General features: G+C 47.1%; 1 protein-coding gene across 1 annotated transcript in view; it reads right to left on the reverse strand.

The window, feature by feature from the left end:
• The window catches only part of PLPP3 (phospholipid phosphatase 3), a 145,251-nt gene that overhangs the window by 77,500 nt on the left and 46,229 nt on the right, over positions 1–21,522 (reverse strand). The window contains exon 2 of the mRNA XM_060231884.1: positions 3,038–3,195. Within this exon, the coding sequence (XP_060087867.1) occupies positions 3,038–3,195 (158 nt within the window). The remainder of the gene's footprint in view (positions 1–3,037; positions 3,196–21,522) is intronic.

Below are 21,522 nucleotides of genomic sequence, written 5' to 3' on the forward strand. Positions count from 1 at the left end.
CGCAACCTCTGTACAAGTCCTGTTAAGGGAACTAGAGTCATATAGGATGGAAATTCCTCATCCACCAGAGTGGCTAAGGCCAGCCCTGCTTCTGCAGCTGTTTCCAATAAAGCATCTTCTCTTTGTTTTTAACATATTGAAATAGGTAGAATAGGAATGGAATGTGTGCATGCAGGATTGGTTTATATAGGGCTTTTTTTTTGTAGCAGAAACTCCTTTGTATATTAGGCCACACACCCCTGATGTAGCCAATCTTCCTGGAGCTTACAGTAGGCCCTATACTAAGAGCCCTCTAAGCTCTTGGAGGATTGGCTACATCAGGGGTGTGTGGCCTAATATGCAAAGGAGTTCCTGCTACAAAAAAAGCCCTGGGTATAAATAACTGGCACCGACTTTGGGGAAAGATCTCAGGTAGGTGAACTTTTGGTTCCTTTCTCTTGCACTACCTCATGGTTTCTAAGCAGAGCTATTGTAAGCAAACCTGCCACTGGACTCAAACTCTAGCCATGGTAGTAATAGCTATTTTGTTTAATCTTATTGTTCACTTGCAATTTTTGGTGGAGCAGAGCAATGTAAGCTGCTTTGGGTCCCCATTGTGGAGAAAGTAGGTAATTATTAAGTAAATAATAAAATAATAATATTAGGATTCACTAATGCAGTGATGTATGTGGACTCCATTCACATGCCAGCATTGTAGTAAATCTCTTATTGTTAAAAGAAATACAAGACCCTCAGCAATATTTTATTTAGTAATGAGAAATGCTAACATAAATCCAAAAGAAAAGGATATGTAAAATATTTTATAATATGAGGAAAACTGCAAACATAGAAACTTCACCCTGCTTCCATCTAGGTTTCATATTTCTCTTTAAAACATGCAAACCATGTCAGAACTTAATATTGTCTGAAACATTTTCAGCCAGTTGTTGGCTGAAAGAGAGAACATACTTAATAACTAAGCATGAAATATGGAATAAGTAAATATCACAACAATTATCTGAGTGTGGACAAAGCACACTAAATGCTATGTTTACTATAGGATCACCATCAGGAAAGAAGAGCCCGCTATATCGAAGTGTACAGCACCATAGAATGTTTTTTAATTGTAATTGTATTTTATTGGTTTTAAACTGTAATTATAAATGTCTGAATTGAATTGATTGTTAGCCGCCCTGAGTCCGCTTACGGAGAGGGTGGGTTAGAAATTTAAAGTAATAAATAAATAAATCCTTAATGACTTTAAATTCTATTTTGCCAGGGAACTTGCAATTTCTGAAATATAAAGTTGCTGCTACCTTGTTTGTTCTATGAAGTTGACAGGATTTGGCTTGCTTATGTGGTTTTGAAAAGACTTCACCATCCCCAATTATAGGTTGCCAGCCTCCAGGTGGGGCCTGAAGATCTGCTTTTACAACTAATTTCCATCTGCCAGAGATCAGCTCCCCTGCAGAAAATGGCTTCTTTGAAAGGTGGATTCTATGGTATTGTACTATGCTGAGGACCCTCCCCTCCCCAAACTCCTCCCTCTCCTGGATCCACCCCCCAAAGTCCCCAGGTATTTTCCAACACAAAGCTGGCAGCCCTACCCAGTTCTGAGTTTATTTGCCTGATGTTTACATATCCCTGTATCAGATAATTAACAGCATTCTTTTGGTTAGATTCCTGGTTAGTCCACTAATATCATTATCAGAATTGGATAAGATCCCAACTTCTTGTATCAACAGATGTGAAAATTAATCTGATCTGTTTAGTGATTGGGAGAGATAGCTTTATTTATACGTAGGCTTGCCAATCCCCAGGTCCCAGTGGAGGTTCTCCCGCTTTCCCAGGCTCCTTCCCACCCCAAGTCAGTTGGCTGGCGGGGGGGGGGGGAGCCCTGCCCCCACAGCCCCCATGTGCCTTTCCCCCTCCGGAGACTTCCTCTTGGGATGGGGTGTCTGTGCTACTTGGAAGAAGTTGGCAGCAACTCATGAGTAGAGCTGCTTCAGAGTCACCAGAAACTGGGGGGAAGGGAAATGTCTGCTGGGCACTTCCTTATTCCCTATGTGCAGATCGATTCTCATAGGGTATAATGGGGAATTGATCTGGAGGTATCAAGGGCTCTGGAGGGGGGCTGTTTTTTGAGGTAGAGGCACCAAATTTTCAGCATGGCATCCAGTGCTTCTCCCCAAAATACTCCTCAAGTTTCAAAACGATTGGACCAGGGGGTCCAATTCTTTGAGCCCCCAAAGAAGGTGCCCCTCTTCTTCATTATTTCCTACGGGAAGAAGGCATTGAAAAAGGTGTGCGGTCCCTTTCAATGGGATGGCCAGCACTCCCTTGGAAGTTCAATGATGCTGGTCACACCCTTGCTCCTGGCTCTGCCCCCACTGCCTCCTGGCTCCGTCCCCAAAGTCTCCTGACTCTGCCCCCAAAGTCCCCAGAGATTTCTTAAATTGGACTTGGCAACCCTATTTATATGCTTAAAAGTACCAATATAATCTCCAAGGCAGATGAGGTGTAATCAGAAGTAGTTCTGTTACTTGTGTGTTCTGCTAGGTGTTTGTGTGTGAGAGAAAGAAAGAAAGAAAGAAAGAAAGAAAGAAAGAAAGAAAGAAAGAAAGAAAGAAAGAAAGAAAGAAAGAAAGAAAGAAAGAAAGAAAGAAAGAAAGAAAGAGAAAGAGAGAGATTGCATTGTTCACTGGATGTTTTATGCTGTTTGATTGCATCGCTTTTAGAATTTTAATCCCCTTTGAGTCTCAGCAAGAAAGGCAGACTATAAATAAGATAGAATCTCTGCCCTTCAAATGAACCACATGCACTGAACTGCTTTAAAGTTTTGGCTTATTTTACAAAGAACATCATCAATTTCTGATGAAAATGAGCTTAAAATAATTAACATTGATAAGCCACTGAACTACAATATATATGTATGAAATGTAGGAAAAACAAATATGCAGTGTGATACTAAATATAAATTTCTGAAATAACTTTTAATGGAGGAACTGTTCTATTATCACTTGAGTAGGAGATATCCACAGAGTACAGTCTTACTTACAGCAAGTATGGCAATGAGAATGCCTGCAGCACACAAGACGGCATCATTGATAGTCTCTCCACTTTTCAAGGGATAGCTGATGCTCTCATCATTACAGTAAAATCCTCGTTCATAGGGTGCAATTGTGCTTGTTTCAATGATCAGAAATGGTAGTCCAGCTAGTAGGGAGAAGAGCAAGAGAAACAGAAGAGTAATCAGAAACTCAAGCACTGAACAACTTATGGCATCTGAAACAGAAATCATTGACCACTGGGAACATATGAACACACAGAAGCTGCCTTATACTGAATCAGCTCATCAGGATCAGTATTGTCCACTCAAACTGGCAGCAGCTCTCAAGGGTTCAGGCTGAAGTCTTTCACATCAGCTACTGCCAGATCCCTTAATTGCAGATGCAAGGGATTGAACCTGGGACCTTCTGCATGCCAAGCAGCTGGTCTACCTCTAAGCCACGGCCCCTCCACTGGGAAGAACCCAGTGAAGATCTGCTGCTCAACTGTCACCAAAGGACATCTATATATATTTATCTATACCGGCCAATCCAACAAACAACAGCTCTAAGAAATTTTCTTTCATCATAGAGCATAATGGTGATGAAGTAGATAAGTGGAAATTCCACACATACACACAAAACCCCCTGAAAACTAGTTGATCACAAACCATTAAATGCCCTCTCCATAGATTTCAACAGATTCAAATGACAGCTGTTGATTGTATTCAATATTATTACTATTATTATTAAAATATTTTTTAAAAAATAGTACCATCAAATATGATAGTAAAACTAAGAGACTTGCCAGCATGAAGATGGTTCCTATTATTCCGTCTACTAGTAATGTGACAACTAAATTAAAAATATGTTTAACACAGATATTCTTATTTTGATGCTTCCTTGAAGAGGAACCAGGGCCTTGTCTCTAAAAATCACACTGAATTTCAGAGGTGCTCAGGAGTTCTGGACAGTGAAGAAAAGTATACATTAAGAGATGAGCCCCTTCCCTTTTCCCAAGGAAGAATGGCAGAATAAACAAGGACAGATAAGTGCCAAAATGCAATCTAGGCTTCCCAAGCTCCCGCTGGGGGTGGGATTCCCTGGGGGGATCCGTACCCCCTCAAAGCTCCATCATGCACAGCACAATGATGTCACCTGGAAGTAACTGGGCATGTCACGTGGGGACACTCTGGCAAACTCTATAGTTTTGTGCAGGGGCACTCTAGCAATTTTTTGGGGGGGACTCTATGGTGCTAGAGTTTCCACCAAAATTGCTAGTTCCATGGAGACTTGGCGACCCTAACACAAACAGTCCCCCAATCTAGAAAGGTGGAGGGACAGTGAACAGGAATATTTAATTACATGACTGATATGCTAACTCTGACTTGATTTTAGGGTTCCCAATCCCCCCGCTTTAGCGGGAGACTTCTGGGTTCCCAGCTTAATCTCCCGGTCTTAAAAATTGAGAAGCGGGGGGGGGGGGGGTGGAGGGGGGGAGAAAATACCTATAGAGCTCCTGTTGTAGAGCTCCTGAGCAGTTTGTAAAATCCCTGTCCCTTTAAGGCTGGGCAGGAAGGAGGAAACAGGAAGGGCTTCGGAGAACGGCCCCTCCCTTCTTTGCTTTCGTTTTCTCAGCAGGCACAGTTCTCCGGAAGAAGACCAAGTAAGTATTTGTGTGTGAGAGAGAGAGGGAGGGGGATTCCCTGGTATGGAGGCCCTCCCTCCCTTTAGAAAGTGTGGGGGGGGAGGGAAATGTCTACTGGGCACGCTATTATTCCCTATGGATTCCCATAGGGAATAATAGGGAATTGATCCGTGGGTATTGGGGGCCCTGGGGGGGCTATTTTTTGAGGTAGAGGCACCAGATTTTTAGTATAGCATCTAGTGCCTCTCCCCAAAATACCCCCCAAGTTTCAAAACGATTGGACCAGAGGGTCCAATTCTATGAGCCCCAAAAGATGGTGCCCCTATCCTTAATTATTTCCTATGGAAGAAAGGCATTTGAAAAGGTGTGCTGCCCCTTTAAATGTGATGGCCAGAACTCCCTTGGAGTTCAATTATGCTTGTCACACCCTTGTTCCTGGCTCCACCCCCAGTGTCTCCTGGCTCCACCCCCAAAGTCTCCTGGCTCCGCCCCCAAAGTCCCCAGATTTTTCTTTAATTGGACTTGGCAACCCTACTTGATTTGGAAGTTCAATTAATTTACTCTCAGATATTTCCCTAATTGAAAGGCTTTCAACTATTTTCAAAATTTGAAATATCCATCAAGCCAAAATTTCTGCTAGTGGTTTTGTATTTGTATATGAATGAAGGCAGGGATAAATGTAATGGTATGGGAAATAACATCCTAAAGAGACAAAAGAAAACATTTATCTCCACATTTTCAAAAACAAAAAACCCCTTCTCTTTACACTTTAACATGAATAAAAATAGTTGAAAAGCTATAAGTGAATACACTGGCTAAAAGGGCATTTCCTCCCAGTTACATCCACACTATGATAAGGTTGTGACGTAGGGTGGTTTCACACAGGAGATTTGCCCTGACCTAGCCCCGCCTCCCATTCAGATGAAAAGTGCATGATCACACAAGCACATCTGCCCTCCCAAGCCGCTCCTGTTTTCACCCTGACTCCAGATGCCTCTCAACTGCATCAAAAAGCTACCTGGATTTTCTGGGTTTCATCCGCCTGAATCAGATGTAGGTCACATAATCAGTTCCTGTCTGAATGCCCTGGGGTGATTCATTAGCAGAAGAGTTGTGTGACTGCATCAAGCCATTTCTGGCAAGGTCAGTTCCCCCCCACAACCCCTCTCTGAGGTGCGCTTCTCTGCTTCTCCAATTGAGTGCGCACACAGGGGCCTTTTTAAAAATGACAACCCTTTCTGCAGTGGGTCCATGGTAGGGATGTGCATTCGGTTCGGCCGAACCATATATACAGCCGAATCAACACTGATTCGGCTGTATACGGAATTGGCCGTAGCGGATTCCCATTGCCGCCTATTATGCGGCAGCCGAATACGGCTCGCCGTATACTGCCGAATAGCTATTCGGAAGTATACGGCTGTCAATGGAAAAGGCGGGAAAGTAGCTTCTGCAGCTTCAGTGGAGCTGCTTGCCTACTTTCCCGCCTTTTGTGGCCTCTTCCCGCCTCTCCCATAGGTTTCCTGGGATCAGAGAGGGGGAAGAGGAGCCCCAGCAGCCAATCCAAAGCATGCATTTGCAAAATGCATTGCAAATGCATGCTTTGCAGGGCTGTTGTGTAGCTGATGGCCCAGCCATCAGCTACATTGTTGTTATTTTAATCTTTTGCTTACTTGGGTATCCAAGTAAGCACTGTTGTCTGGCCAATCAGAGAGCAGTGCTATTTTTTGAAATTGCTCTCTGTAGGGCCAGAGAACCTTTTTAAGGAGTCTTCCTGGCTGGACTCCTCCATTGCTGTGTTGGTGTATGTGGGTTGGTGTGAGAGAGATTGTGCTGCTGCTGGCTGGCCCTTGGCTTCAGCTGCTGCCTGCTGCTCTCTCACTCAGCCTTACCAGACTTCCCTGGACTCAGAGAAGACAAGGTAAGACAGTTTTGGGGTTCTTGTTTTAGTTTTTGTTGGTAAAAGGACTAGAGTCCCTTTACTTGTCCAGATTTGGGTGGGTGAGTACTGGGTGGGTAGCCTATTTGGGGTTGGGGTTAGGTTCTGCTGGAGGTGGGGGCCTGGGGTGGGGGGGTTGCTAATTTGCCCATATCTTAATTTAGTGAGAGGACTTTTAAAAGTCCAGTGTCCTTTTACTTCTCCTGATTTGGGTGGCTTGGATTTCTTGGGGTTAGGGTGAAGGGTTTTTTTTGGGGGGGGGGAGTTCCTGAATTGTTAAAAGTTGAGTTTTTTACTGTTTCAGTGTTTGATTTGTTGCTGCTGTGTTGTGTTGCTGCTGTGTTACTTTTCTCTTCAGGTTATTGGGGGGGGGTGCTGTTTGGCCTAATTTTCATTGTTTAAAAGGCCACTTTTGTCCCCCTTTTCCTGGTTCTGGTTTTAGGGGTGGGGGTGTTGTTGTTGACTGATTTGGCCTGAGTTTTCTTATTGGTGAAAAGCCACTTTTTAAAAACTTGAGTTGCTTTGCTTGGCCTTTTTTTCCTGTTGTCACTTTTCCTGGTTTGGGGGTGGGGGTGTTGTTGACTGATTTGGCCTAAGTTTTCTTATTGGTGAAAGGCCACTTTTTAAACACTTGAGTTGCTTGGCCTTTTGTGATTCTGCTGGTTTTGTTTTGGTTTTTTTAAATTACCTCTGGTTGGTGTGGGGGTTGGCGAGGGTGTGTGTGGGCTGGGTCACTTTCTTGTTGTTATAGAGTGATTTTTGGAATCTGAGTGTGCTCTCGGTTTGGCTAGGGCCACTAAATAGGCTGCCCCACTAATAAGGATGTTTTTAGGGATTGTGTTTTTTTGAAATTTAAAACAAAATTAATCCAGTTTAGGGCTTTATCTCCTTTCACAATTCAAGTAGGCCAGATAGGGGTGCTTTAAAAAGTTTCTAGGTTTCTCATAAAAGGCAGCGTGACTACTAGGCCATATCAGGCTCCCTTTTAAAGAGACTAGGTTGCAGCAGCAGTGCATCTGGCTTTCAGCCACTGAAAGCTGGTGCATCCTTAGATTTCCACAGGGTAAACCACAGCTTCTCTCACGTTATAGGGGACACCTGATTTCTAGTTTGCAAGGAAATCCGGTTTGTCCCAGGATCTAGTTAGGAAAAGTTTAACTAGGAGGATATAACAAGGATTGCCTTCATCTCAAGGTAGCCTTTTAAAAACTGCAGCCAGGTAGAGGCAGGATCACCTAGTCTCCTAAACTTTACCAGACTACTACCCCAACCCAAAGAAGGACAGGTTAGGGACCAAAAAAACAAATAAACAAGCTTTGGTGGGAGGGTTTTTAAAAAGAAGTCAGGGCACCTGTTGGTTCAGGGTACAGTGCAGTGAGTTAGGTTTGTAAAAAAACCCACTCTCAGTTCAGGTTCTGTGAGACTGGCCAAGGGTGACATGAGTGACAGGCAGCAGAAGAGGGGCCCTGGGGGCAAGGCCAAGGAGAAGACTAGAGGGGTGGAGGGGAGGGGGAGGACCCAGGTCTCCCCCCCACCTGTGCGTGGGGCCACTCCACAGCCGCTTTCTAGCACTCCGAACTCTGGCTGGAGTGTGATGAAGAAGAAGGCCTGCCTTGGGCCCTTCATCGAGGCTGCTGCTGGGGCGCCCCCAGCAAAGGTGCCATTAGGTGCTGGCACTGCGCAGGGGTCTGCTGCTTGGGCAGTCTCTCCTCCAGCTGATGTCGCTCGGCCTCAGCAGCCAGAGGAGGGGCATCAAGAGCAGCCCTCCTTGGAGATGAGCTTTGGGGACAGTTTTCTGTCGAAAACGATCACCCCAAGGAGGGTGCAGGGTGTCGTGCAGAAGCTGGAGGAGAAGCTGGTTGAGGAGGACCAGCCCCCTTCTTCGGTTCCTTTGGGCACCAGCAGTCCTTCAGGGGATGGCCAGGAGGGGAGGCCGCATGGGGTGGAGGGGGAAGAGATGGAGACACACGAGGTGCCTCCATCTCCGCCCACTTCCCCCCGGCGGCCAGCCCCTCCTGCCACCCCGAGGCATGATGTGTCTCCCCCAAGCACAAGGAGGTGGCTCCGGACACCCAACCTGCCAGTCAGTTTGGGCATCCGTTCACCTCTGAAGTATGGAAGCATTTCCAACTTATGGAGGATCCATGTTATGCACAGTGCAAGCTGTGCAGGACCCGGATCAGTTGTGGGTGGGAGTCTGCCCACCTGATTCTGGGGGGGATGCGGAATCACCTGCGGAAGCACCACCCAGGGGTGCTTCTTAAGGGGGAGAAGCAGGCTGGTGCTGTGTTGTCCAAGCGGACAACAACACTACCCAGCCAGGGGGTCCGTCCCATCGCGACTACCCCCGCTCTCCAGGAGCGTTCCGTGGGAGAACAGGGACGCCAGGCATCTCTGCCTGAGATGTTTGGTAGGGGCACCTCTGTGCCAAGAGGGGGAATCAGGCACGGCAGGAGGGTGATCGCCTGGCACCTTGCCAGGTCGGTCGCCCATGGGCTTCCATTTTCAGTGGTCGAGAATCCTGGGGTGTGGGGGTGTCTGGAGTACCTGGCGCCCTGGTACAAAATTCCTGCTAGAATCACCCTTAGCAGGACCATTGTGCCAGCTCTTTTCAGGGCGACCAGATCTGTGGTGAAGGAGCATTTGTCCCGTGCTGCCGGGAGGACTGTTAATTTCACCTCAGATATCTGGACCTCCAAACATGCGTTTGAGGGGTATCTCTCCCTGACTGCGCATTGGTGGCAACCCAAAGAGGTGGTTGGGGGTGGCAGTAGCGACAGGCAGGGTCAGGGCCGCCAGGCCGGCTATCGCTGGGCCTTGCTGCACGCCGAAGCAGTCGACGCGCCGCACACGGCGGACACTCTCGGAGCCATCCTCTCACGGCAGTTAGAGGGCTGGATAGGCAGCGGGGACTTCGCCATGGGCTTCGTGGTGACTGATGGTGGCTCAAACATCAAGGCGGCTGTCCAACGTCAGGGCCTAAAACGCCTTCCTTGCATGGCCCACCTTCTCCACCTCGTGGTTAAGGACACATTGGGACAGATGAAAAGCCAGGATCGTCTGTATCTAGCCGCGACCCATGAGTACCGACTTCTGCTCCAGAAGTGTCGGTACATCACGGGTCACTTCTCACGCAGCAATACGGACTCATATCAGCTGCGTGAGAAACAGACACTGACAGGCGTGCCATGGCACCGTCTGCTTGGTGACGTCAGCACACGCTGGAACTCCACCTGCGCCATGCTGGAGCGCATGGTGGAGCAGAGAGCAGCCCTGGATGTCTTTGTCTCTGAGACGAGGGTCTTTCGGGATGAGAACCGTCTCACACAAGAGGATTGGGTGGTCATTTCTCAGACTGTGGAGGTTATTGGGCCCTTCAAGACCTACACAGAAATGCTCTCGTCTGACACGGCGAGCATCGCACTGGTCGTCCCCATGGTCCAGATGGCCCGTGAGGACCTGGCCTCATTTCTAGTGCCAGCTCAAGGCCGTGCAGATGTTCTTCCAGTGGTGTGCGCCCTGGTTGTTAAGCTGCAGGTAGGGCTAGAGGCCCGCTTTCAGACTTTCACCCAGGATAAGGTCTACATGATGGCGACCATGTTAGACTCGCGCCTTAAGGGCACAGTCGCCGAGCGGGCCAACGAGCTCGATCGCTGGCGATACGAGCTCTCCCAGAAGGTCGAGCGCACCAGAGTCAGTGGGGCCCCAGTGCCGGTAGTTGAGGAGGAGGGGGGTGGAAGCAGCTCATCTGTGACTTCTGCTGCTGTTGTTCATCCCCAGCCTCCCCAGCTAGGCAGTGTTTCCCACCAGACTCATGCCACGAGGAGTGCTGAGGTGACATTCATCGGGTGGGTCGTTGGCCCCTCTAGGAGCGGTAGGGCACCGAGAGCAGAGACGGGTGCTGCGATGGTAAGGGACTATCTTTTTGAGCCCCTCGAGCCGCAGGAAGCGTCTCCTTTGGATTACTGGGTCATGAAGGAGGGGGTCTGGCCGGCCCTCTCCTCCATGGCCAAGGCGTTCCTCTCCTGCCCACCGACGAGCGTGCAGAGCGAGCGCATTCTTTTCACATATGGGCGACATTGTCTGCCCACATCGCAATCGCCTGCAACCCTGGACAGTTGAGCAGTTGATCTTCCTGAAGGTCAACTTGCCAATGTTCGGCTCCCCAAACATGGACTTTGAGATTGAATGAAGTGAGCACCTACTTGTGCCTGCATCCTCTCTTGGCCCGCGCTTGGAAGATGGTTGTAAAACGCTCCTCCAATAAAAATTGACTAGAGTCCAAAGACAGCCCAAAAACTCACTCACAAATTGATTGGCAGTGCATCCCCCTCCTCATCCCTCCCCAAACCAAAAGTGAATGCTGGTTTAAAAACTGCAAAGCGATCCAAATTTCTCCAGTCCTCCATCCACACATGCCTAATAATACTGAAAGGGCCATTGCAGCCCCCAACTGTAACCGACAGCACCCACAGGCCCAGCCAGGATAACCCACCCAGTTTTTTTTCAGGGGCAGGAGGAAGAAAGAGGAAGGTGCCAGTGATGATGACAGGCAGCCAGCAGCCATACCAATGCTGAGGTCCCTCTAATGGGACAGTGATGCTGGTGTGTTACTGCTGAGCTGAGAGAGAAGGAATGGTTGCCTTCCTCTCACATAATCTGAGGCCCTCCCAGTGATCTTCCTCATTTGGGGTGCAATTCTGGCTCGCCTCCTCGTGGTGCACCCTGGGTAACGCGAAAGAGCCAGGACCAGCCAACCATCCATCACTCAAGGTAAGTCAAAATGCTTCTTGCTTTGTGTTACAGAATGATGTGGAGCTAGTTGTGGTGGTCCACCACTTCTCTTGTTTGAGACTAGAGTTGTGTTGTTTGGGGCAGGGAAGCTGGCACCTGGGTGAGAGACCCAGAGCCAGCATGCTTGTTGTGGTTGGCCAGCTCTCCCCGTGTTGTTTGGGGCAGGGCTGGAGAGCTGGCATCTGTAGATTGTGTGTTCTGTGGCAGGGAAGCTGGCACCTGGGTGAGAGACCCAGAGCCAGCCAGCTCTCCCGGTGTTGTTTGGGGCAGGGCTGGAGAGCTGGCATATGTAGATTGTGTGTTCTGTGGCAGGGAAGCTGGCACCTGGGTGAGAGACCCAGAGCCAGCCAGCTCTCCCCGTGTTGTTTGGGGCAGGGCTGGAGAGCTGGCATCTGTAGATTGTGTGTTCTGTGGCAGGGAAGCTGGCACCTGGGTGAGAGACCCAGAGCCAGCATGCTTGTTGTGGTTGGCCATCTCTCCCCGTGTTGTTTGGGGCAGGGCTGGAGAGCTGGCATCTGGGTTTGCTGCAGCCAGGTCTGCAGAGCAGACCTTGAGCAGATTGTGTTTTGTGTGGCAGTGATGTTGGCAACTGGGTTTACATTGGTTCCAGGCCTGCGGGGTTTATAGAGTAGATAGAGGGATGTAGTGCATTTGGGTCCTATAGAGATTCTCTGGTGTGAAGTTAGGTTTGGCTTTGGGTGCCGCAGGAATTGGACCCCCTGGTCCAATTTTTTTTTGGCCTTGTGGGTTTTGTGTGGGACAGTGCCCTGAAGCTGCACAGCAGTTTGGGGGGCTCTCCTCAAAACCTCCTGCTCCCCAGAGCCACTTTTCCCATGACAATTGCAGTGAGGAAGTGGCTCTAATTGGTTTTTTTTCACCATTGGGAGCAGTGTTCCTTTTGGGGTGCCCACAGATGGGTGCCGTCTTTTGGGGCCAGGGGGGTTGCATGCTGGGGAGTCCCCTGAAGCTGCCCTGCAGTTATGGGGGCTCTCCCTCAAACCCCTGCCCCCAGTAGCCTCTAATTATGCCCTCTGTTGCCATTGATTTCAATGGCCCATAGGGTATAATGATGGAATAGGGGCACCCTCTTTGGGTGCCCCTGGAATGGGATCCCCTGGCCCAATCTTTTTGGGACTTGGGGGGTTGGAGGGGAGAGTCCCCTGCAAATTTGGGGCTCTCCCTCAAACCCCCTCCCCTCCAGGCGGCTTCAAATATACCCTATTTGCCATTGATTTCAATGGCCCATAGGGTATAATAGGGCCGTATATTCTATTCAGTAGTATATGGGGATTCAGAATTTATTTCCCCCATATACTTCCGAATCCGTGTAATACCGAATTTCTTTTTTTTGCACATCCCTAGTCCATAGCTGAGCCAGGCTAGCAGGGTGAATGGGCAACCACTGACTGCTGCTGGGATCCTGCCACTTCAGCAGCAGCTGTCTGATTGCGCAGAAACAGTTCAAACTTTGTGTCAATTTCACAGTGTGAAACCAGCCATATTGTAACATTCTTTACATGATATTGTCTTTGAAAATAACTCAGAAACTGACTGATTCAAACATCAGCAGATTGATTACTAACTGAGCCAGACCATTTTACTTGTGAAACACCACTTTTGAAATCTTTATATTGGCTGCCTAATTCATTTCCTAGTTCAAGTCAAACATGGGACCCACTTACCTGAAGGACCACTTCTACCCATAATGGCAGCTCCATTAATTTCAGCAGGGTCTGTTAGTAGTTCCTGGATTGTTTGTTGTGTATATGATAGTTTTTTTATTGTTGTTTTATGACTTACTATATAGTATTTTTTCCCTTTTTAGGTATATTGATGTATTTGTATGAGAAAATCAGGAGGTTCATAGATAAATAAAATGCTGGCTATTTTCAAAATGATAACATCTTAAAAATGAAGGGAAGACCATTTGGGCAGGTAGAATACATATATCTGTAAGGGGATTCACATGCATTGGGGGGCGGGGGAGAAAAGAAAGGGTGCCAGAACACCAAGACCGATTCCCCACTAGCCTTGTCCTGCTTTTGCACTCCTCTTCTCCACAGCGCTTCCATCTGATTTTGCACAAGCTGCCGCAGGGCTGTGACTTGCTCCACCTCTCTCCCACAGCAAGCAGAAACCGGTTTTCAGAGAATCTTTCTTGCCGTGGGAAAGAGGCAGAGCGATTTGCAGCCCTGCAACAGCTTGTGCAAAATAGGATGGAAGCACCATGGAGAACAGGAGCATGAGACCAGGACAAGGCTACTGGGGAATTGATCCAACACTGTGTTAGCAAAAGATGGATTGTATGCGAAGCAAGTAATCAAATTTTGTATTCAACAACATTAAAATATTAGTTTTGCAAAATAATGCTATAGGATATTTCTGTTTTTGAAGTAGATATTTTAATACATACAAGTAATCATGAACAGATTTTTTGGGAAATAAATGTGTATTTTGTTCTAACTTAGTGATTGTTTTTAAAGCTGAACTACAATTACTGATAAGATGACCTAGATTACGGGGGCACCTTTTATGTATGCTACCAGTTCTTTTGTGGTAAAAAGCTAAAGGCAGTCCCCTGTACAAGCACTGAGTTGTTACCAACCCATGGGGTCACGTTACATCATGACGTTTTCTTGGCAGACTTTTTACAGGGTGGTTTGCCATTGCCCTCCCCAGACATCTACACTTTTGTGGAGGTTACCAGGAATTTGCTGTCATTTCTACCTTTTTCTCATATTACTCTGACATTATATAAATGTCAATTTGTAAAAACATTACAGAACACATCGTTATTATTAAATGTTTTGCCAGTAATCTTCTGTTGAGAGGTTTTGTATAGGTTACAGGAAACAAGTGGCGACTTTGCAAACTATGTAAAAAGGCTAATTGTATAAGAAATGCCTGTTTGGCAACATGCTCAAAAAAAAGTGAATAAGTGTGCCATTTCTCTGCCAACCAATCTCTGTGTTTGCAAATCAAATATATCATGCAGATCCAGACCATCTTCATTCTGCTACCTAAAATGTATTGGAACATTGCCAGCTTGTACACAAAAAATCTCTCCTGAGCCAACAATAAAGGATATTAATGGCCTGCATTTTAGATCCTGTAGTATCACAATGAAAAATTGCTGCCAGAAGGCTAGCACTGCACGATGAGATCTGGTTTCACATCCACTAGAAGTAGCAGTTTAACAGTCAAACTTTGCAAAGTAACCATACGATGGTTACGTGGCTTATTGTTATTGTTCCAATTCCTCTTTTTAATCGCTTTCACATGACAGGTCTGTAAAACACATGTTCCCTCAAACAATAAAACATATCTGAGAGCTAAATCAGACCTTTTAAAAAACAGAAAGAAACAAAAAAGGGGCAGGGGAGGGGCAGAAAGAGAATAGTATCCCTGTATATTATGTGAACTCTGAAATAATACAAGATTTGTTTCCCCTTGATTCACTGAGCAGCATGGGGTAATATTTCCACATCTGAATTATTTTCAGGCCTGCCACAGCTATATGGGCATGGCTTGACCTATATTGTATATATTTTCTTTAAAAGCATACAGACATGGTTTTGAAAATCTGATGGTTTTGTTTTTTCTCCTACAAACTTGTGGTTTGGTGGGATATTGCCAATTATTGAATTTTGACATTTTTCCAGCACAACAGTAACCTCAGATTCCCTGTTTTCATATCAGAAATGTAAACATACACTCAGGAGCTGAACAGATACTGCTCACAAAAACCCACAACATGCACTAGACTCTGAGGCCCGGACTGGAGGCCATGCTCAAGATAGTCACCGTCTGGGCCAAGGGACATACTCCCTTGTAATAGTGTGGTGCCAATTCCTTTTCTAAGGCAGTCTTGCTTCCAAGAAAGTATCTCTTAGTGCACACAGATTGAGGAATTGTGTCACCACCCACAGCTTTTGGCTCCAGCTCTGTCTTCTGGGAATTGTTAGCACTGAGGTTCCAGCATGGAGAGAAGCCAATGACCACCCTGAAAACAGATTTCAAAAAGATACTGTGGCTACAAATCTAGAAAGAAATGCCATAGATAAAAATCAAGTGGGAAGGGAAAGAATACCAAAATGTAAACACTTGCTAAATTATTTATTATTTATTTTAATTTATTTATAACATTAGAAGACCAGTAGAAGGCAACTGGAACTTAAGGCAGATAGGGTGCTGCATGCTCTGGTAACATCTAGAATTGACTACTACAATGCATTTTGTATGAGGCTGCCCTTAAAACTGTCCAGAAGCTGCAGTTGGTACAGAATGCTGCAGCCAAAGTACTGACTGGAGTGGGTTGCAGAGACCAAGGGTATTTTCACACATGCTAAATAATGTAGTTTCAGTTCACTTCACAACTGTTTGCAAGTTAGGGTTGCCAGGTCTAACTCAAGAAATACCCGGGTACTTAGGGGGTGGAACCTGGAGACTTTCCTTTCCCCTAAAATAAATAAGTAAATAAAAATATTGCAGTGCATTTCCCCTGAATACAGTCTTCATTTCTTCATCTTCTCTCTCTCTCTCTCTCTCTCTCTCTCTTAAAGGGTTCTCCAACAGTTACACTTCCACTAAATGAAAGTGTAATTTGTCATACCCCCACAAGTCCTTTGTCAGGCTTTGGTAGCATTTCCAAGAATGGCTTTATTAAGGGACACACACATACATTCTCACAAAGCAGCCAAAATAAATAATGAATCCTATCCCAAACACAAACAGTTAGTAAACCCACAGTTTTGTGGTCTCACTGGGGCAATGGTATAAATCGCTTTACTCACAGGAGTTGCTGAATGTAACAATCTGCTTTATTTCAACCAACTTCTTCAGACTAACACAGAAAACCAAAACTAAGAGCAGTCTAGGGGTGGAGTTTTCTTTCATCCCATAGTCAGGTTCTAGTTAACTCTTTACCATCCATTTACCATCCACTCTTTACCATACACACAACTTCTGAAATGAATACAAAACAGAGGGATTGTACTCTCTTCCTCTCTCACACATTTCACATGCTCACTGAGAAGAGCCATGTGGCTTGTGCCTGCTCGCGCCCCCCCCCCCCCAACACAGGTTTTGTCCTTCTGTTAGATTTTAAGACACACACAAATTCTCAAACACAAACTGTTTGCAAGCTTCTTCTAAAATGTCCTGCTGAGATTTAATGGCACATCATGGCTGTTGGGGCAGGGCTCCCCCCCGCCTCATCCAGCCAGCTGGCCAGTGGCAGGGAGAAGCCTGCAAAATAATGGGCTCCCCTGCCCAGACTTTGGGACTGGTAAGCCTATTGCAAGTGGATTTTGCCATTTTCACACAGTAAAATCCAGTTGCAAAGTGCCTTGAAAGTGAGTTGGAAGTGTGTTATTTAGTATGTGTGAAAATACCCCGTATAATTCCAGTCTTGTTCCATCTACACTGGCTTCCAATTTTCTTCCAGGCTCAATTCAAGATGCTCATATTGAACTTTAAAACCCTCTATGACCTAGAACCAGCATTCTTAAGAACTACCTTTTCCCATGGAACATGTTCACTCCAGTCAACTTTGAAGGTGCTGTTTCAGTTGTCCTTGCCATCTTAAACTAGATGGAGGGCAACCAAAAAAAGGGCTTTCTTGGTCATAGCACCAAGACTTTGGAACTTCTCCTCCCAGGGAGATATGTCTGTCTCCCTCTGTCAATGTCTTCTGCCAGTGGGTGAAGACTTTTTGTTTGTTTGGCATTAACAATTATTGGCCTTCCTCCATTATTCTAGTACCCCCTGGGAATGCTAAGAATCCCAGAATGCTAAGAATCCCAGAGACACAAGAAATTATTTTAAAAGTGTACACTTATTGAGCAGTTTGCAAAGGGTAAAAATCAAAGGTTGGATTTAATCCTTTGAAACAGTGGACATTTGAAAACCTAACACTTGAGCAGATGGGGGAAACACTGGACAGGATAAGCTTTCGTTGACCACCCACTGATAAAGTCATGAGGGATGTGTTACTGTGGTGACCTAGCCAGGCAGCTCTGATCTTCTCAGCTAAAGTTTCACCTTTACACTTAATTAAATACAGTTGCTTCTCCCACCAGAAGTGCAAACCATGGAAGAAACATCCTTTTCAGCTCTCTGTGGATACCACTGGTCCAGGACAGAAGAATTTTATTCCAGCAGAAATATCTCAGACATTTTAGTGATTACTGCATAAACCTCCTCTATGGTACATAACATTTATTATCTCTTACATTCTTTGTTGCTGGCTACGGCGTTTTTGCACGGCCAGCGTTTTTGTGCTTCCCCTTTTTGTTTTAGGGTATCTTGCGGTGCCTCTCCCCTTTTGAGGGTGCTGTTCGCCCCCCCCCCTTTTCCCTCTTCCCCCTTGCTTGTCTCTGTTAAGCCGGCTGGGGAACCAACTCCCCCCCAACCCCCCGTTTATATAATCTTCTGGGGGAGTGCATGGTTACTTCACAGTGTGTGGGGCTGTTCTTAGCTAATCGTGGGTTGAATTGGGTAGCCATTTTATTGCAGCTGTTCGATTCTTCCTCCCTGTTGCTGGGCAGAAGAGTGGCCATTTTGTGGATAGCTCGGGGCGGCCATTCCAAGGACACCTTTTTATTTTTCCTCCCTGTTGCCGGGGAGAAGAGCGGCCATTTTTGTGGATAGCTTGGGGTGGCCATTTCAAGGACAGCCTTTTTATTGGGATTCTTCCTCCCTGTTGCCGGGGAAAAGAGCAGCCATTTTGTGGATAGCTTGGGGGGTCATTTCGAGGATAGCTTTAACGTTCATCACCTGCCTCTGGTAGGGCAGGGGCCACATCAGTGAGGGCAGTAGATGGGCTTGTCATTGTTATTTGGCACATTATCATGCCTAAAGGACAGGGCAAATACAAGGGCAAGTGCCCTGCACCGAGACGGCAGTGGCTTGTTCCTAAGCGGTCAGCACCTTTGCCTTCATTGTCTGATGAGGAGGATGGCACTTTCAAGCAGTCTGTGTTAGCCAGAATAGCCGCTTTGGAGGGGTCGAGTAGTAGGCAGCCGGTCGTATTGGGTGTAACGGGCCTGGCTTCCAAGGCAGACAAGTGGGCTGCTAAGAAGCACTTCCTGGAAGAAATCTTTAATCATTTGTCTTCCCTTGAAAGCAGGTCTTCTACGGACAAAACGGAGGGTGTGTTGCCTCTTCCAGCGGAGGTGCCCGATGCAGATGCTTCGCAGAGTTTGCAGTTGGGTAGCGGTAAGTTTGCACAACACACTACCACAGCTTGGCCCTGGAGGCCGTGGAGGGCAGTCTGTCACCTTCGGGCTGGTAGCCAATAGCCAGCCTGCAGCTTTTAATAATTCCCAGCCTTGGGCTTGGGGCTTTAACCTGGCTAACCCTTGGGGTCCTTGGGGAGGCCTGCCCAGCCAGTTCCCAGGAGTGTCTGTGGCACCCTATGGTGGCTGGGGTGTTTCTTATCCTTGGGGTCCATCATATTCTGCTCTGCCAGCTAAGGCTTTACCTTTTGGTAATCAGGCCTTACCTCTTGGGGATCACTTGTTGCCGGCCACCAAGGATAAGATACTGAAAGGGGAATTCGTGGACCTAGTCTCTCTGTTCTATAGGGAGCTGGAGAAAAAGGATAAAGAGGATTTGAATGATAGGGAAAAGGAGAAAATCAAGAAGCGGAAAGTTGACAGGACATGGGCGAACTGGGTGCCTGGGTTCATTATTTATGCCAGAATTATTGCCAGGTCACAGCCATGGAGGGCCACATCCCTTTTTCAGTATTTCGACATCATTTATAAAAGCTATACTAGCTTTACCGGCCCGGTTTGGCTTCAATATGATAAGGAATTCAGAATGAGGGCGGCTTTGAACCCAACCTTTCAATGGGATCAGATTCAGCCACAGCTGTGGCTGCAGGTTATGTCTCCAGCACGACCTAACCTGGGTAATAGATCAGATAGATCATGTTGTTCAGCGCACAGCCACTGCTTCTGGTGCCCGCAGCAGTGTGGGGCAGGTGTTCAACCCCGCCTGCTTTGTTGGGAGTTTGGGTCCCAGGGGGTGTGTGGTAAAAAGAACTGCCCATACAAACATGAGTGCCCTCTTTGTGGGGGGTCTCATTCCTTCACGAATTGTTCCAGGGGTAGATTCAGGCAGGGACAGTGCAAACAGGGCCCGGGCGGCGCAGATAAGCCATTTGGTAAAGGGTCCAAGCCAAATAAAGGCGACAGTGCTTGAGGCATGGCTCTGTGATTATCCAAGGGATGAAGATTGGCTTTATTTGTTAAATGGTTTTAAGTTTGGGTTAGAATTTCTTTTCAGGGCCCCAGAAAGCCGTTTATGGCCGATAATTTGAAGTTGGTTGTAGGGATGGAGCACATAGTTCGTCAGAAGATTGGGAAGGAATTAGCCGAGGGTAGGGTGATGGGCCGATTTTCCATACCCCCGTGAGTACCTTGACGGTCTCCCCGTTGGGCCTGGTGTTTATAAAGGCCCCAGGTGAGTTCAGATTGATTCATCATTTATCTTAACCCCATGGGGAATCGGTGAATGACGCCATACCAGAAAAATTATGTACTGTGCGGTACACATCTTTTGACCAAGCGGTGCAGATGGTAAGGCATTGTGGGGTAGGGGCTGAGTTGGCAAAGTGCGACATTAAGTCCATCTTTCGCCTCCTACCAGTTCACCCTTTGGATTTTGAACCGCTGGGTTATCATTTTGAAGGGTGGTTTTATATGGACAGGGCCCTGCCCATGGGGTGCTCCATTTCTTGTGCGGCCTTCGAGCGCTTTAGCTCCTTTTTAGAATGGGCGGTACGCCGCCGGGCTCGTTTGAGCAATGTGGTACATTATCTGGATCACTCCTGTTTGCGGGCCCCTTAGGCTCCGGCCAGTGCACCCATTTGATGGCGGCCTTTGCAGCGCAGTCGGCGAAGCTGGGCGTTCCTCTAGCTCATGAGAAGACGGAAGGCCCTACCCAGCGATTGATGTTCCTGGGGGTTGAACTTGATTCATTCCAACAAACTTCATGCCTCCCAAGGGACAAAATTCTAGGTCTGCAGGAAATGGTTGCTCAGTTTTTGCTGCGGCAAAATGCGACCTTGAGGGAGCTGCAGCAGTTGGTGGGTCACTTAAATTTTGTGTGTAAGGTGGTAGCTCCTGATTGCCCCTTTTTGAGGAGGTTGTGTGATGCAATGGCTGGATTATGCCAGCTGCATCACCAAATCAGGATTTCACGCAGCATGCGGGAGAACCTTTTACTATGGAAGGAGTTTTTAACCTCCTTTAATAGTGTCTCCTTTTGGAGGGCTGAGTTATAGCTGGAAGCTGAGCTGCAAATTACATCAGATGCAGCGGGGTCCCTTGGGTTTGGCGTCTACTTTCACGGACACTGGTGCGCAGAGGAATGGCCCCAGGAATGGATAGATGTGGGGTGGAACAGAGATTTGACTTTCTTGGAGTTCTTCCTGAACTTGGTAGCCGTTTGGTTGTGGGGGAATGAGTTGGCAGACCACACAATCCACTTTTGGTGCGTCAACTTAGCCGTGGTGCATGTTATCAATTCTCTCACTTCCAAATTCCCCAGGGGGATGAGACTGGTGTGGGCCTTCACTCTCCGTTGCCTGAGGTTTAATATTTTATTTTTTGCCAGGCAAGTGCCTGGGGTGGCTAATGGGGTGACTGACACTCTCCCCCACAAACAGATGCAGAGGTTTCGCCAGCTGGCCCCAGATGCAAATCTTCTTCCGACAATGATGCCCCCCGGGATATGGATTGGCGGGTTGAGGCTGGCAGAGCAATAAGTCTCACCATTGCTGCTAGTACCAGAAAATAGTACAACAGGGCAGTATGCCAGTTCGAAAGTTTTAGGAGCAAAGTTGGTTACCAAAGGGGATGGCCCCTTCCGGTGGAGCAATTAATCCATTATAGTGTATCTTTAAGGCACAGGGGATTAGCAGTTCGATCTATTCGGGCCCAGTTGTCTGCGTTGGCCTTCACTAGTGAGGCTTTGGGTTTCCAGGAGAATACTGGTGACTTCTGCATTAAGAAAATGTTGGAAGGCTGGTCTAGAGAAGTTGGGCCCAGGTGGGATCCTAGGCAACCGATTTCCCCTGTAGTTCTTAGGGGTTTACGATCAGTCTGGGG

The sequence above is a fragment of the Heteronotia binoei genome, chromosome 2, assembly GCF_032191835.1.
Source record: "Heteronotia binoei isolate CCM8104 ecotype False Entrance Well chromosome 2, APGP_CSIRO_Hbin_v1, whole genome shotgun sequence".
NCBI lineage: Eukaryota > Metazoa > Chordata > Lepidosauria > Squamata > Gekkonidae > Heteronotia > Heteronotia binoei.